This window comes from Sciurus vulgaris, assembly GCF_902686455.1.
Source record: "Sciurus vulgaris genome assembly, chromosome: 1".
In the NCBI taxonomy this organism is placed as follows: Eukaryota; Metazoa; Chordata; class Mammalia; order Rodentia; family Sciuridae; genus Sciurus; species Sciurus vulgaris.
Window position 1 is genome coordinate 73747226 of NC_136461.1, and position 12978 is coordinate 73760203.

The 12978-nt window shown below is 34.4% G+C and overlaps 1 protein-coding gene across 10 annotated transcripts in view; it reads right to left on the bottom strand.

Moving 5' to 3' along the window:
* Window positions 1-9650: 9650 nt before the first annotated feature.
* ODF2L (outer dense fiber of sperm tails 2 like) overlaps window positions 9651-12978 on the bottom strand; it is a 48749-nt gene continuing 45421 nt past the window's right edge. For all 10 annotated transcript variants that reach the window (XM_079153361.1, XM_079153368.1, XM_079153367.1 and 7 more), the window contains one exon: window positions 9651-10369. In XM_079153361.1, the coding sequence (XP_079009487.1) occupies window positions 10241-10369 (129 nt within the window). In that variant the 3' untranslated portion in view covers window positions 9651-10240. The remainder of the gene's footprint in view (window positions 10370-12978) is intronic.

Consider the following 12978-nt stretch of genomic DNA (forward strand, 5'->3'; position numbering starts at 1 on the left):
GATTTAAAGTTAAGGAATGGGCTTTCTCTTAAAGGTTAAACAGTATGGCGAGGCAACCATGAACAAGGTTAATATGGGAAATAGAGTCTGGGATGAGAAGCAGCTGAAGAAATGACTTTCCACATCTTTGGTATTGCTTGAATTTATTTTTAATGAAAATATTACTTTCACAATTAAATTGTTAGTGACAAAATGAAGTTGAAAGGCTTGTGAGATCTAAAATGATTGAAAAAAATAAAAACTAGTCACAAAAATAAGAATAGTCTGTATTGAAACTTGAAAAGTAGCTTCACATGTGCTATGAATAAATACATTTCAAAACAATAAAATCCAACCCTAGGATCTTATTAAGTGAGAACAGGAAAACTTTCAAGGATTGCATATTATTTTATGTTGTAGTTATTTTAAAAAAACCTTAAAATCAAGAACCCCAAAATTACTTCTCATTAAATACCAGTTGACTTGGAAAAAACTGGAAAAATACCTTTAACTTTCATAATGAAATCTCATTAATGTGCTTTTATTATCAGGCTCAAGAGTTCCAAGGACAGGTGTGGGCCCTTCCTATAGTTTACAGATGTGTTAAGTTTGTCAATAAAATTATGACAAATTACATATATTTCAAATTTGACTAATACCATTTACGTCTTAGTTGATTCACAGTATTTTGGAAATTTTTTTCTTGATTAACTTAGAGCCTTACCTAATTTCAAGGTTTTGATTATCCTTTAATTAAATATTAGCTTGTACACTCATTTTGAAATGTAAAAGTTGCTGATGTTCTGAGTTTTCTAATTTTTTAAATTGGCCTCCTTCTCAACAAACAAAACACAAATACACTGGAAAATAAAATGATTTACTTGAAAAATCCATCAGTTAAAAATAGGCAAAACAAAAACAAAAATGGTGTCCAAAAAGAGTCCAAAATTAAATTGGTCTCTTTCTCTCAGCCCCAATTCTTCCTCCTGTACTTTACTTGATGGCACTGACAGGTACCTGATCAGTAACGATCCTTCCCCACAAAAGCCAGTGAGTCATCAAACCACTGACTTTTACATTATAGTATTTCAGAACTTCACCTCCTTTCCCTATTCCTACCACTACTGCTCTATTATTTTACTAAACTATGACATAGTTTTTCACCAGGTCTCCCAGCCTCCAACCATCCCTTCTCCCTCCTTGCCCATTCTTACCTTTCCCTACATTGTTGTCACCAGAATGGTCTATAAAAAAATTAAAATTTGACCATATTATACACCTACTTGAAAGAATCCTGGACAAAATGATGCCAGGAGTACAGCCATGACATTTGCTCCTTCTAAAATTCAGTTTAACAAGGGAAAAACATGCATAGTGAAATATTAGGATCTTCATTCAAAGGTGGGCATCATCTAGACAGATGACTTAATGCCATTGATTTAGCAATGATACTGGGTTAAAGGGACCCCAGTTGTGGTTAGGGGAATTCATCAAAAAACGTAGGTTACCCACAAAGGAAGAAGAATCTGAAGCCTTTCAGACATCACCTCTATGAGCTAAATGTTAGAAGACAGAAAGCAAAATCTATAGAACTTTGGAGAAAACAGTTCTGACTCTGAGACTTTAACCCCACTCAAGTTTCTGCTAAGGTTCTGATTTGTGAATGATGACAGGAAGAAAATTCCGGAATGTCAGAATATATACCAAATAGGGATAATTACTGAATAAAATGCTTAAAGCATAACCTAGAAAAATTAGGTTATTTTTGATTAACCAAAAATAACAACTGGTGTTGATAATAGAAGAACTGGCTTTAAGTATGAAATCAACTACCAATAAAAATATAAAAGTAATGATTTTACATGTGACCACAAAAACTAACTTTCATAAAAACAAATAATAATTTATAATATCAGACTGGGAAGAGAGGATAGGAAAAACAACAAATTCCTTATCTTTGGAAAAGCCACTGCAACAAAAAATGAAACAGGCATAATTTACCAGGAAAATGAGAAAAATGTGGAAGTGGCAAAATTTATACTATGAAATTATAATTCAAGATAAAAAAAGCATAAAATAAGGCAATAAAGCCTATTTTAAATATTATATCTTACAATTTGTAATGATAACCTATACCTCAAATTTGTGGTGACCCACTGTTAGGGTTTTGATGTGAGGTGTCCCCCAAAAGCTCATGTGTGAGACAATGCAAGAGGGTTTAAAGGTGAAATGATTAGGTGATAAGAGCCTTAAACAAATCAGTGTGTTAATCTGCTGATAAGGATTAATTTGGTGGTAACCATAGGCAGGTAGGGTGTGGCTAGAGGAGATGGATCCCTGGGATTTATGTTTTGTCCTTGCTGAACAGGACAGACCTCTCTGTTTCCTGGCCCCATGTCCCCAGCTGCTTTCTTTCCTCTGCCACACACTTCCACCTTGATGTTCTGCCTCATCTCAGGCTCTGAGGAATGCAGTGGACCATCTATGGGATGAGACCTCTGAAACTGTGTGTCCCAAAATAAAATTTTCCTCTTCTTAATTGTACTTGTCAGGCCTTTTTGGTCACAAAAGTTCACTAAAACACTCACAAAGAATTAAAAATTGAATGGCCCCAGACATCTTTTGACAGGGGTACATAATAACCAAATAAGAGTACCAAATCATAAATAAAATGTTAACTACAGAAGGAAGCAGAAACACATTTTCAATAAGACACTAATGTACATCAGTAGTAATTTTATAATAGGAAAAGTAGACAAAATAAGATGCAAAAATAATAGATACTGAAAAATTCCCCCAAACAGAAATGAAGACCATATTTTACTATAATATAAAAAAGAAAAAGCCTTAAAATAATGTATATGAAGAAAACTATAAACCAAAACCTCAAAAAAATATGCAAACCACACAATACACACACATTCACTTAAGAGAAACAGCCAGAGCTGTATTTCAGACATGAATGACAACTTTGATTGTTAAAAATAAATTTAAAAACTACCATATTAGATTAAAGTAGGTGAATATATGTGTATGTATGTATGTACATTTTATATATTTCTGTGTTCTGTAAATATTCACAACAAAATAAAAACAAAACTCAGGTCATGTTTGAGGCTAGACATTCATTCATTATTCTGCAAATTAAGTCAAGCATTTATTCTACCATTCCCTTACAGTTTGTATGTCAAAATAACTAGTTGATAAGGAAAGTTCTTAAAGAAGAATCACAATAAATGTAGAATAAGAGAATTAGAAAAATCACCATTTTAAGATATCTTAATGAAATCTTGGCAATGATCATCAATGGCAGCTTAAAAATATCAGGTAACAAATTTTATCTAAATCTTTTAATGAATGAATCAGTCTGACGTCACCTAAATCCACAGATCCATTTTAACTTTAATGCAAGTGTGACAACCAGACATTACATTGGTCCTAATGTGATGTGATTGAAAGTGTACAGCTCCACTTATGAAGCACTTTTTCCCAAGCAGAAAAAAATATTAAACCTGAATTCAATGAAGAGTTTGGATCTAACAACTGATTTACAGGAAACAGAGAAGAGAAACATGTTAAATAAAGTCAAGAGGATACAATCAACCAAATTCAGAGTATGGGAAATTCTATAGGGCAAATGGTCTAACAAATCACTTGAAAATAAACTAGAGGAACTCTTATGGAATACAAGGAACATGTCCACCAAATGCAATGTGTGAATTTTGTTTGGAATCTCATATGAACAAATCATTTGTAAGGACATTTTATGCATGACTGATAAGTAATAACAACATAATATTAATAATATTGCCAATTAAAACATTACTTATTTAGAAAAGGCAAGTGAATCAAATGGAAAACTGACAAATAGATTAGTAATGTACCTAAATTCAAGGTAAAAATTATAGCATTATAATTATAACTATAGCATTATATCATAATAACTACTAGTTAGAAGTTAACAATGTGTATTAGTTACTTAAAGCCTCAAAATAATTAGAAATAAGTTTACAAAAAAATGTGTAAGCAGTTGGAGGAATACTGTAGAATGCGTATTGATAGGTACAAATACTTAAACTGTTTTCATATTCTCTCCCCCAATTGCCCTAAAAAGCATTAAACATCATGATTTTACTCATTTTACAGTATACCTAGTTCATTACTTTCTTACTGATCCATTAATCAATAGTATGTTATGGGAAACTAGATTATTTGTTTTGGTAAAAATCTCTTTTTACTTAGGAGCCTCAAACATCACATATTGAAGTATGTGGTCATAAGATCACCACAGTATAAGAAGTTGGAGAGTCACAAATAGATGGCCTTTAATGATTTGGAGGTTTGCTTTATTTATTTCTCCCCATTTAGGTTTAGGAAGTTGTTGAAGCCTCATAAAGTTTTATCATGGGGGTACAGCCTCTACCATTTTCTATGAGCTTTCCTCATTAAACCCCGTTCTGCTCAGTTGAACTGTGCTACTAACATACCTACAATAGCCCATCATCCAGAAGGCCTCTACCACCAGCAGCAATCTGATGACTGCAAACCAGACTAGGTAATCTTATTATCTTGGCCATTCCAATTACCCCAACTTCAGTATTTATATGATTATATTGCCTAATTATAATTTAATCCTAGCAAGAATTCTGTAATCATAATCCATGCTTTTCTCTGCATATTTATTTTACCATAAAAGGATGTCAGGTCAAAGCAAATTCTCGTGCACATATTCTGATAATCTTCTTTGTCCCTCAGCTAAGTATCAAAGTAATCTTCCCAACTTATTATCAGTTGAACATTTTACAAATACAAGACATTTGTAAGTTAGCTAAATTTACATTTTTGGATCTACCATGTCAATTTCAATAGGATATAAGAATATAGGCACAAAATATTTTGATTCATTAGTCATTCTCACTAGAACTAAGATTTTAACTATACACCAATTGCCAAGGATTGAAACCTATCATTCCTTCCTATTGCCTGAGACTATATGCAGTAGGAACAAGAATCATAATGCTCGGAAGATCTTTATTTCATGCCAACTTTCAATTCTAAGTAGGAATAAAGAGCTTTGCAGCAGTCCAGCTTTACTGCAGATTTTTAGATCATTCCTAATATCCCTCATCCCCAAATTGTCTGTTTCAGCACTGGAAGTCCTGTATCTCAGGAAGAAAACCCCTCAGTACCAGGCAAATGTGATGGCTGGTCATTCCATGATAACAAAAAGCCCAGATAAGATATTAAAATTCTTTTAAAAAGCATCTGAAACTATGGAAGAAACAAAGACTAAAGGCAGTGAATTTCAGAGGTGAGCTAAGGATTTTTAGCTGCACTTTCCCAGAAGAGGTTAGAGGCTAAGAATCTTGGCTTGGCCCAAGTGTAGGGTTGCAGCTGGGGCTCAGTATACAGACAGAGGCCTTGGAGATCTCATGTGGCTGGAGTGACAAATTAGGAGGCAGAGGAGAATCAAATGCATGACTGGTTTATCCCACAACATATTTGTCAAATTCTGATGCTAATGTAGGGTAGGAGACTAAAGAGCTAAGCAGAAAACCTCTGAAAGCAAAGGGTAATTTCATGCAGATTTAAACAGGGATGAAAGACAAAGACCTACCAAGGGGAGAAGCCCTTAAGCAAACAGGAGGCAAGAGCTGAAAGCTCAGGAGGGAGTGGTGATGATCTGCAGCCGCTTTTTCTGAGGGAAAGTTGCCAGTTCTGGACATAACTAGAAGCTGAGAATTCAGGCTTTGTCCTTGCCAGAAGGCCACTCCTGCGGGGATCAGAGAAGCTGGCAGAGGTTTTGTGGTTGGTGGGAAACAGAGAAAAAATGAGACTAGTAGGGTCTCAGAGAGACCTACAGTTTAATATTTTTTTCTTCATTTTTTTTTTTTTTTTTGTTTCCTTATCAAATAATTTCTTGAACTCTGAACAATGTCTGGGACAATTAGCCAAAACCTTAACCTGAAAACCCAAGCAAAGCAGAATTACTTGTGGTTTGTCAATGCTAAAGAGGAAAAGATTCATCTGGCCTTCATCTTAAGTGCAAAGAAATATGCCACTGGAACAGATGACCAGAGGTAGACTAACAGAGGTAGACAGTAATGACCCGGCTTCAAATCAGATGATTGAATATATTCGTTTGCTAGAGTTGTTTTAACCATCACAGGCTGGATGGTCTAAATAGAAATATATTTTCTCACAGTTCAGGAGGTCAAAAGTCCAAAATCAAGATGACAGCAGGTTTGGTTTCTCCTGAGGTCTTCCCTTATCTTACAGTTGGTTGCTTTTTCACTGTGACCTCATGTGGCCTTTTGTTTTCTTCTTCAGTATTTCCCTAGTATATCTCCCTTTTCTTATATGGACACTGTACTCTTTGTTTCCTTATATGGATACCAGATTAGATTAGGGTATACCCTGATGGCCTTAACTCATCTACTCATCTGCTCACATTTAAGCAAGATACTTAGTCTTCTGCTTCACCCCAGAAGATGTGGCTCATGCTAGACAACTTCACCATCCAAAGTTTCTCAGTTTATCAAGATCTGAGAATCCAGTGACCTTCATCGCCACACCTAGCAGGTTTTTCTTCACTTTTTTTCTTGTTCAAAAATTACTTCACCTCTGAAAATCAAATTCCAATATTTCATTCTTTGGACCATCACCTCTCACCAATCACTCTACCACTTGCTAACACTTACTGCAGATGCCCTGATCTTAATTTTTTAATTTATCTGATGAGAAAGAAGAATTACTACAAAAGTAATAAAATCTCATTAGAATAAGTGAAACAACAACAAAAGCACATAAGGAAGTTGTTACTATTTTCCCCACCCCTACCAAGGCATGTGGGATTCTATGCCTTCCTCCATGCACTTAAAAACATGTGAGCTTACATACAGAGATGTTTTTTAATTATGAAAATGAATGATACTTGGGGCTGGGGAGATAGCTCAGTCGGTAGAGTGCTTGCCTTGTAAGCACAAGGCCCTGGGTTCGATCCCCAGCACCCCCCCAAAAAAAAAAAAGAAAGAAAATGAATGATACTCAACAATTTTGACTTTTTTTCACCTAAATATAAAAACCACAAAGAAATCACAAGCGAGCAGACAAATCACTTCTTTAAACTACTACTAAAAGTTGCACTTTTTCAACTGCAGACAATCCTTGTTTCTCACCCCCAAAGAAAGACTTGCTGTTTGGTGTACCAGACTTGTGACCTGAGAAAATCCTATAGGGGTCTGATTCTCCAGTGAAGTGCTTCCCACCTTTGGAGTTGGGAAATAACTGCTGCTTCTTACTGAGGAAGCTGGGAACAAAACAGTTCCTTACTGAACCCGAGTAGATGGAATAGGTCCAGAGGTCCATGAGCACAGAAGCCATCACATCTTTCACTACTTGGTTTGCTACTGCCCAACAGATGTGCATGACAGGCTACTGGCAGGTGTTGAGGAAACCCAGAACCAAGACTAGACAAGGAAAACTGAAGCTTACTTCCAGGGCTTGGAAGGAAGGAGGGCCAGCAGAACTGAAAAGAGATGCCTACTGAAGTAGAACTAATGGAAGAGACAGGAAGACTTAATGAGAATACAATGGAATTATAGAACTAAAAAACAAAACAAAACAAACAAACAAAAAAAAACTTTCAGGAACTAAAACAAAAAACAAAAAACAAAAAAACAAAAAAACAAGAGTTTTTAATTTAAAATTTAACATTCCAACAGAAAAAGAATGCTTGTCCTTAAAAACCACATTAATGGTCAGAAAAATCAGGTGGAAGCAATACCTCACAAGAAACCCAGTGACAGATCCCCTGTTGAAAAAGGTCAAATTATATGGAGATTGGATCCAGAAAATCAAGCAGGGAGGAATAGCAGAACATTGGAAGAAGTAATAACAATTCAGTAGAAGAAAACTGTTACATAATAAAGTCCTGAGGCCCTAAATATCACAGGAAAACCATGCAAACCTGTTAGAACTGTGGGGAAACAGGCTCTGAGATGGTGGACAGCTGGGCATTGCTGATGCTGAAGTCTAAGGCTTCCCACAGGAACATTAAGCACAGAGATTGTCAAAGTTCTTCTAGGATTAGCAAATTTTTTTTGTTGTGTTGTGTCAACAGTAGCTAAAGTACCAACCTTAGGGACTCTGTGATAATTTTTTCCTCCACAGTCTACTTAAAACGCTGCAAATATTGCAGATAATACAGATACTGATATTTAAATGCCATAGACACATTATTTTGATGAATATTAAAATATGACCTCATCTTTTTTTTTTTTTTTCAGTACTGGGGATTGAACCCAGGGCCTTGTGCTTGCAAGGCAAGCACTCTACCAGCCAAACTATATCCCCAGTCCTTGAATATTAAAATATGAAAAAGGATTCATAAACATGTCAAGTGCTTTACTGTTAAAAGAAACCGCTACCTTTATTTATGAAATGGATACAAAGGTAGTATTGGTTATAGTTTAGAGCAGAGACTCTGGATGTGGAATTGTATGCCTACCACATTTGAGCTGTGTGAACAGGGACAAGTTACTTAACCTTTAAGTGTCTTTGTTTCCTGAAAAATAAATGAGTTAATATGTATATTACACTCAGAACTTCAGAACATAGCAAGTGCTTAGTAAGAATAGCAATACTACTGCTGGGCTGATACTACTCCTGTTACTACAACAGGGAGAGAACACTACATAACTACAATTTGGGGTTCAGAAGACTTGAATTCAAATGTCAACTTTAAAAATTTAAGTTTTATACTACAGCCATGGTAGTTAAACCATCTATGCTTCCACTTTTTATATCTAAAATAAGACTATGAATACCTGTCTCTTTCAACATCCATCCATCCATCCATCTGTAAACATTAATTGAGGACCTATTACATATTAAGTATTACGTAGGGCCTGAGATACAAATATAAATAAGATGCAGTTCTGCCCTTGAACTGCAGATCACAGTCTAGTGAGCAATACTTAAGAGGCTTCCTTTCTTTTCATGAATAGAGTTTCAAGGGTCAAGTATGTTTTTTAGTATCACAAGTACTATGATCAAAGGGGTGGAAGGGCAATATTTAATCTTGCTAGTAATTATTAGGCAAAAAAATGTGACCAACTTCTGACATCCTGTATTTTGCTATTTTGAGAAAAATACTATAAAGCAGTGGAATCACTAAGAAGTCAGTCCCTGTGGATGAAATGGCAGTCACAGGAGTGAGGGAGGAATGGAAAACACATCCCTGTTTCTGGTCAGAGAAGAAATACAACACCTTGGAGAGAGAGCTCTCTGTTCATAGGCTGGGACTGCCTCTGGTGATCTTTCAAGCCCCTGTGTTTCTGAATAAATAGCTTTGAAGTCATTGTCTGAGAGGAGTTTCCATCACTTGATTCCTTATGAGCCATATCTATCCACTTTTAGATCCTTTCTTGGTACAAAGGGTGTGAAATTACTGCAAGTTCTTGATTGGTATACTTCATCCCAATAATAAAAAGCTTCTCCTAAAGCTACTTGGTATTAAAAGTGTTTATTCTGATAGCCCTATGTGGCTTGGCCATGGCAAGGGTAGGACTGGGTGTTCCCCTTTACTTTGATACTTAACTCAGAGGCTTCAGGATGTCTACAATGATATCTGATAATTACTATCACAAAATGAACGAAGAGACTATGTATTCACAAGACAGCCTAAATGCCTATTCTTTATAAAGAAACAATGCATGCCAATATGCTTTCATCTGTCATTATCAGCTGGCATTTAAGAACTATGACTTAAAATTTTACATTTAAAATCTAACATTATAATAGCAACTCAGCATATACTTAAAGCAATATTAAGTATATTGAAAATTTGGTATTTTAGGAAGTCATAATTATATCATCACTAAATTTAATATTTGGAATATTTTATTATATAACATCACAATATAAGACAACTATATACATTATTTAGAATCATATATTTGGCTCATAATTGGCCTAGATTTATTACAAATCCAATTGAATGGTGGCTACAGACATCACAAAAAATGATTCTCATAGTGGGTGTTTCAGAAAAATGTTCTAAAACTAATATAGTAGTTTTAGAATTATCCAGAAAAAAGGAATACTAGCAGCTATCATGTCTTCAAGCTTCAATTAGATAATAAATTATATTTCAAATATCTATTTACAAATCATAACAACCAGTACTATTTTTTTACCTAATCACATTTTAGATTCATAGTAAAAACCTAAAGCTGATAAAAAAAAGAAATTCAATGATTTACCCAAACATTGTTACATAAGAAGTTTTAAGAAACTGTAAATAATTCTTAATACTCTCATTTTGATTCTCTGACTTCTCAAGACTATGTTGCATTTCTTTCAAACATACTTCTTGATGATGTGCTTTCTAAATAAAAACAAGAGAGAAATACAATCAATAGTGGTATTCACATAAAAGAATAAGTCACAATAAAAATACCTACATACAATAACTGAACACATTTTCAATTTTTAAAAAACATTCTTATAGCTGATGTGTCCATTAACATATCTTAAAAGTTAATGAGATGTTTTTTAACAATGTTCCCACTATTTGACTACAGCTAGCCACAAAGAATAATAATATTATGGCATTTGCAAATAAATGGATGGAATTGGAGAATATCATGCTAAGTGTAATAAGCCAAGCCCAAAAAACCAAAGGTTGAATGTTTTCCCTGATAAGTGGAGAATGATATATAATAGGGGTGGGGGGGATGGAGAATGAAAGAATGGGGAAACTTTAGAATATGAAGAAGAAAATGAGGGGGGGGTATGAAAAATGGTGGAATGAGACAGACATCATTACCCTATGTACATGTATGATTACACAAATGGTAGGAATCTACACTGTATACAGCCATAGAAAAGAAATGATGCACCCCATTTGTGTACAATGAATCAAAATGCAGTCTGTAAAAAATTAAAAGCTAAATTTTAAAAAAGCTACTAATAAATCGGTTTACTATCTAAAAATTTTCACACTAGTAAAGAAACCTATAATTTTTAACACAGATATAGAAGTAGTTGAAAAATGAGTTTTGTTCTGTGCTTTTCAGGGATAGCTGACTGATCAGTCAAGGATTTATTTTATATATATGCTTTAGCTCCAAGTGGATTGTAAACACCTGGAGAACCTTTCTCACAAGTGACCTCAGAGTCTTCTGCAGTGCCCTGTTCAGCCCACAGGTCTTTTCTTATTTTCTACCCAAGTACTCCAGTGGGGGAGGGGGGTGAATGCACAGCCTCCAGGATGGTCTCAGCTGCTTAACCCATGGTAATCCTTCTGGAGCCAGAAATGTCTCTTCATTTAGGACATACAATGTCCTAAAATCCATTCATAATTTTACATTATACCCTATGATACAAGTGCATTGTGTTACTATTTTTCTCTCAAAATTGTTGAGTAAAGTTGATTGTCCAGAAATATTTGCTGTATTTATCCAGTGACTTTGTACAGCTGTCTATCAGGCTGCACTGTTGTGAAGGAAATACATGGTCTCTCTGGAGAGACCTTGGAAATTAGATAGTATTTGCAACCTGTTTTATCTAAAGCATTTTTAGTGAACTGATCTAATTTAAAAAATTGTTTTAAACAGCAAAGGTCATTCTGATGGGATAAAATATGAATTTTTAGGCAGAAAAAATGGCAAAAATTAGTATGGACAAGGTAATGGAAATATGTTATGATGGTTTTAAATAAAACCCACTTATTAAGTAAATCTGTTAAACATATAATAATGTGGGGTTAAGTGAATTGGGTATTGCAACACCCACCACTGCCACCAGAGTACCTGGGCAGAAAGTAAGAAAAGGCCAATGGGGTGAAGAGGACACTATCGCCTGTGAGAGAGGCTCTCTGGGTGTTTCCAAACCACTTGGGGCTAAAGCATATATATAAGATAAATCTTTGACTGATCAGTGAGCTGTCCCTGAAAAGCACAGAACAAAATTCACTTTTCAGCTATTTCTAAATCTGTGCTTAGAATTTTATACATTTTTGTTGGTATAAAAATCATCACATCATAAATCTATTTATTAGTTAGTCAAATATTGGAAACATTACAACAAAACCCAATTCAGCTTAGCTTAGCTTTATTTTTTCAGAGGCTTCAATTACATAAAGAATACACACATATTTTGTAATATCAGAAACTCCTATGGTGAGTTTTAACAAGAGTTTGGAAATAAAGAAGAGGCCTGTGCTAAATTAAAAGTGATAAATGCTTATTCCTGTTAAATTGTCATATAACTTGTGAAGACAATAAGATTAAACAGTGCATGCCATAATCATTTAACTTTTAGGTTTTCTTTTAGACACTGGGAATGAAGAAAAACAGTTTTTGTGGAGTCTCCTGCTTCTGGAAAAATAAAGTTTCATTATTCTCTATGTCAATATCAAATAGATAGTTAAGCAATTTAAACACAACTAAAGCTAGCTTCAAGAGAATCTTATGCCAACTGAGTATTTCATAAATATTCAGGGAAAAACATCAGAAGACTAATTAAACACAGTCAATTTGGTATTCTCATTTCATGGCTAAGTGGATCAAAGCATTCATTTCATATGCAGATTTAACAATACTGAATATTTAACACCAAATCATATATTTCTAAAATAAAATATTCATAGACAATTATTTAAGACATATAAAAATCTAACTTACAGTCTAAATTGTGTTTATCTTTAAAAAATGAAAAATTCATACCATGAAGAAAAAATACATAGATTTTAACTCTCAGTTTCATTAAGAGGCTATTATGCAAAAGCACATGCAGGGGGAGGGCCTGATGAAACGGGCAATGCAATACAGCTGCCAAGAAGGCAGGAGAAATTCTTTGGCATAATGTTGACATTTATATTTTATGTTTTATAATATTTATTTCTAATATTATCAGTAAAACAATAGCCATGATTCCCTTCAATATGTACTTTAACAATTTAACTAAACTACATGGTATGAATGTTAAGTGCTA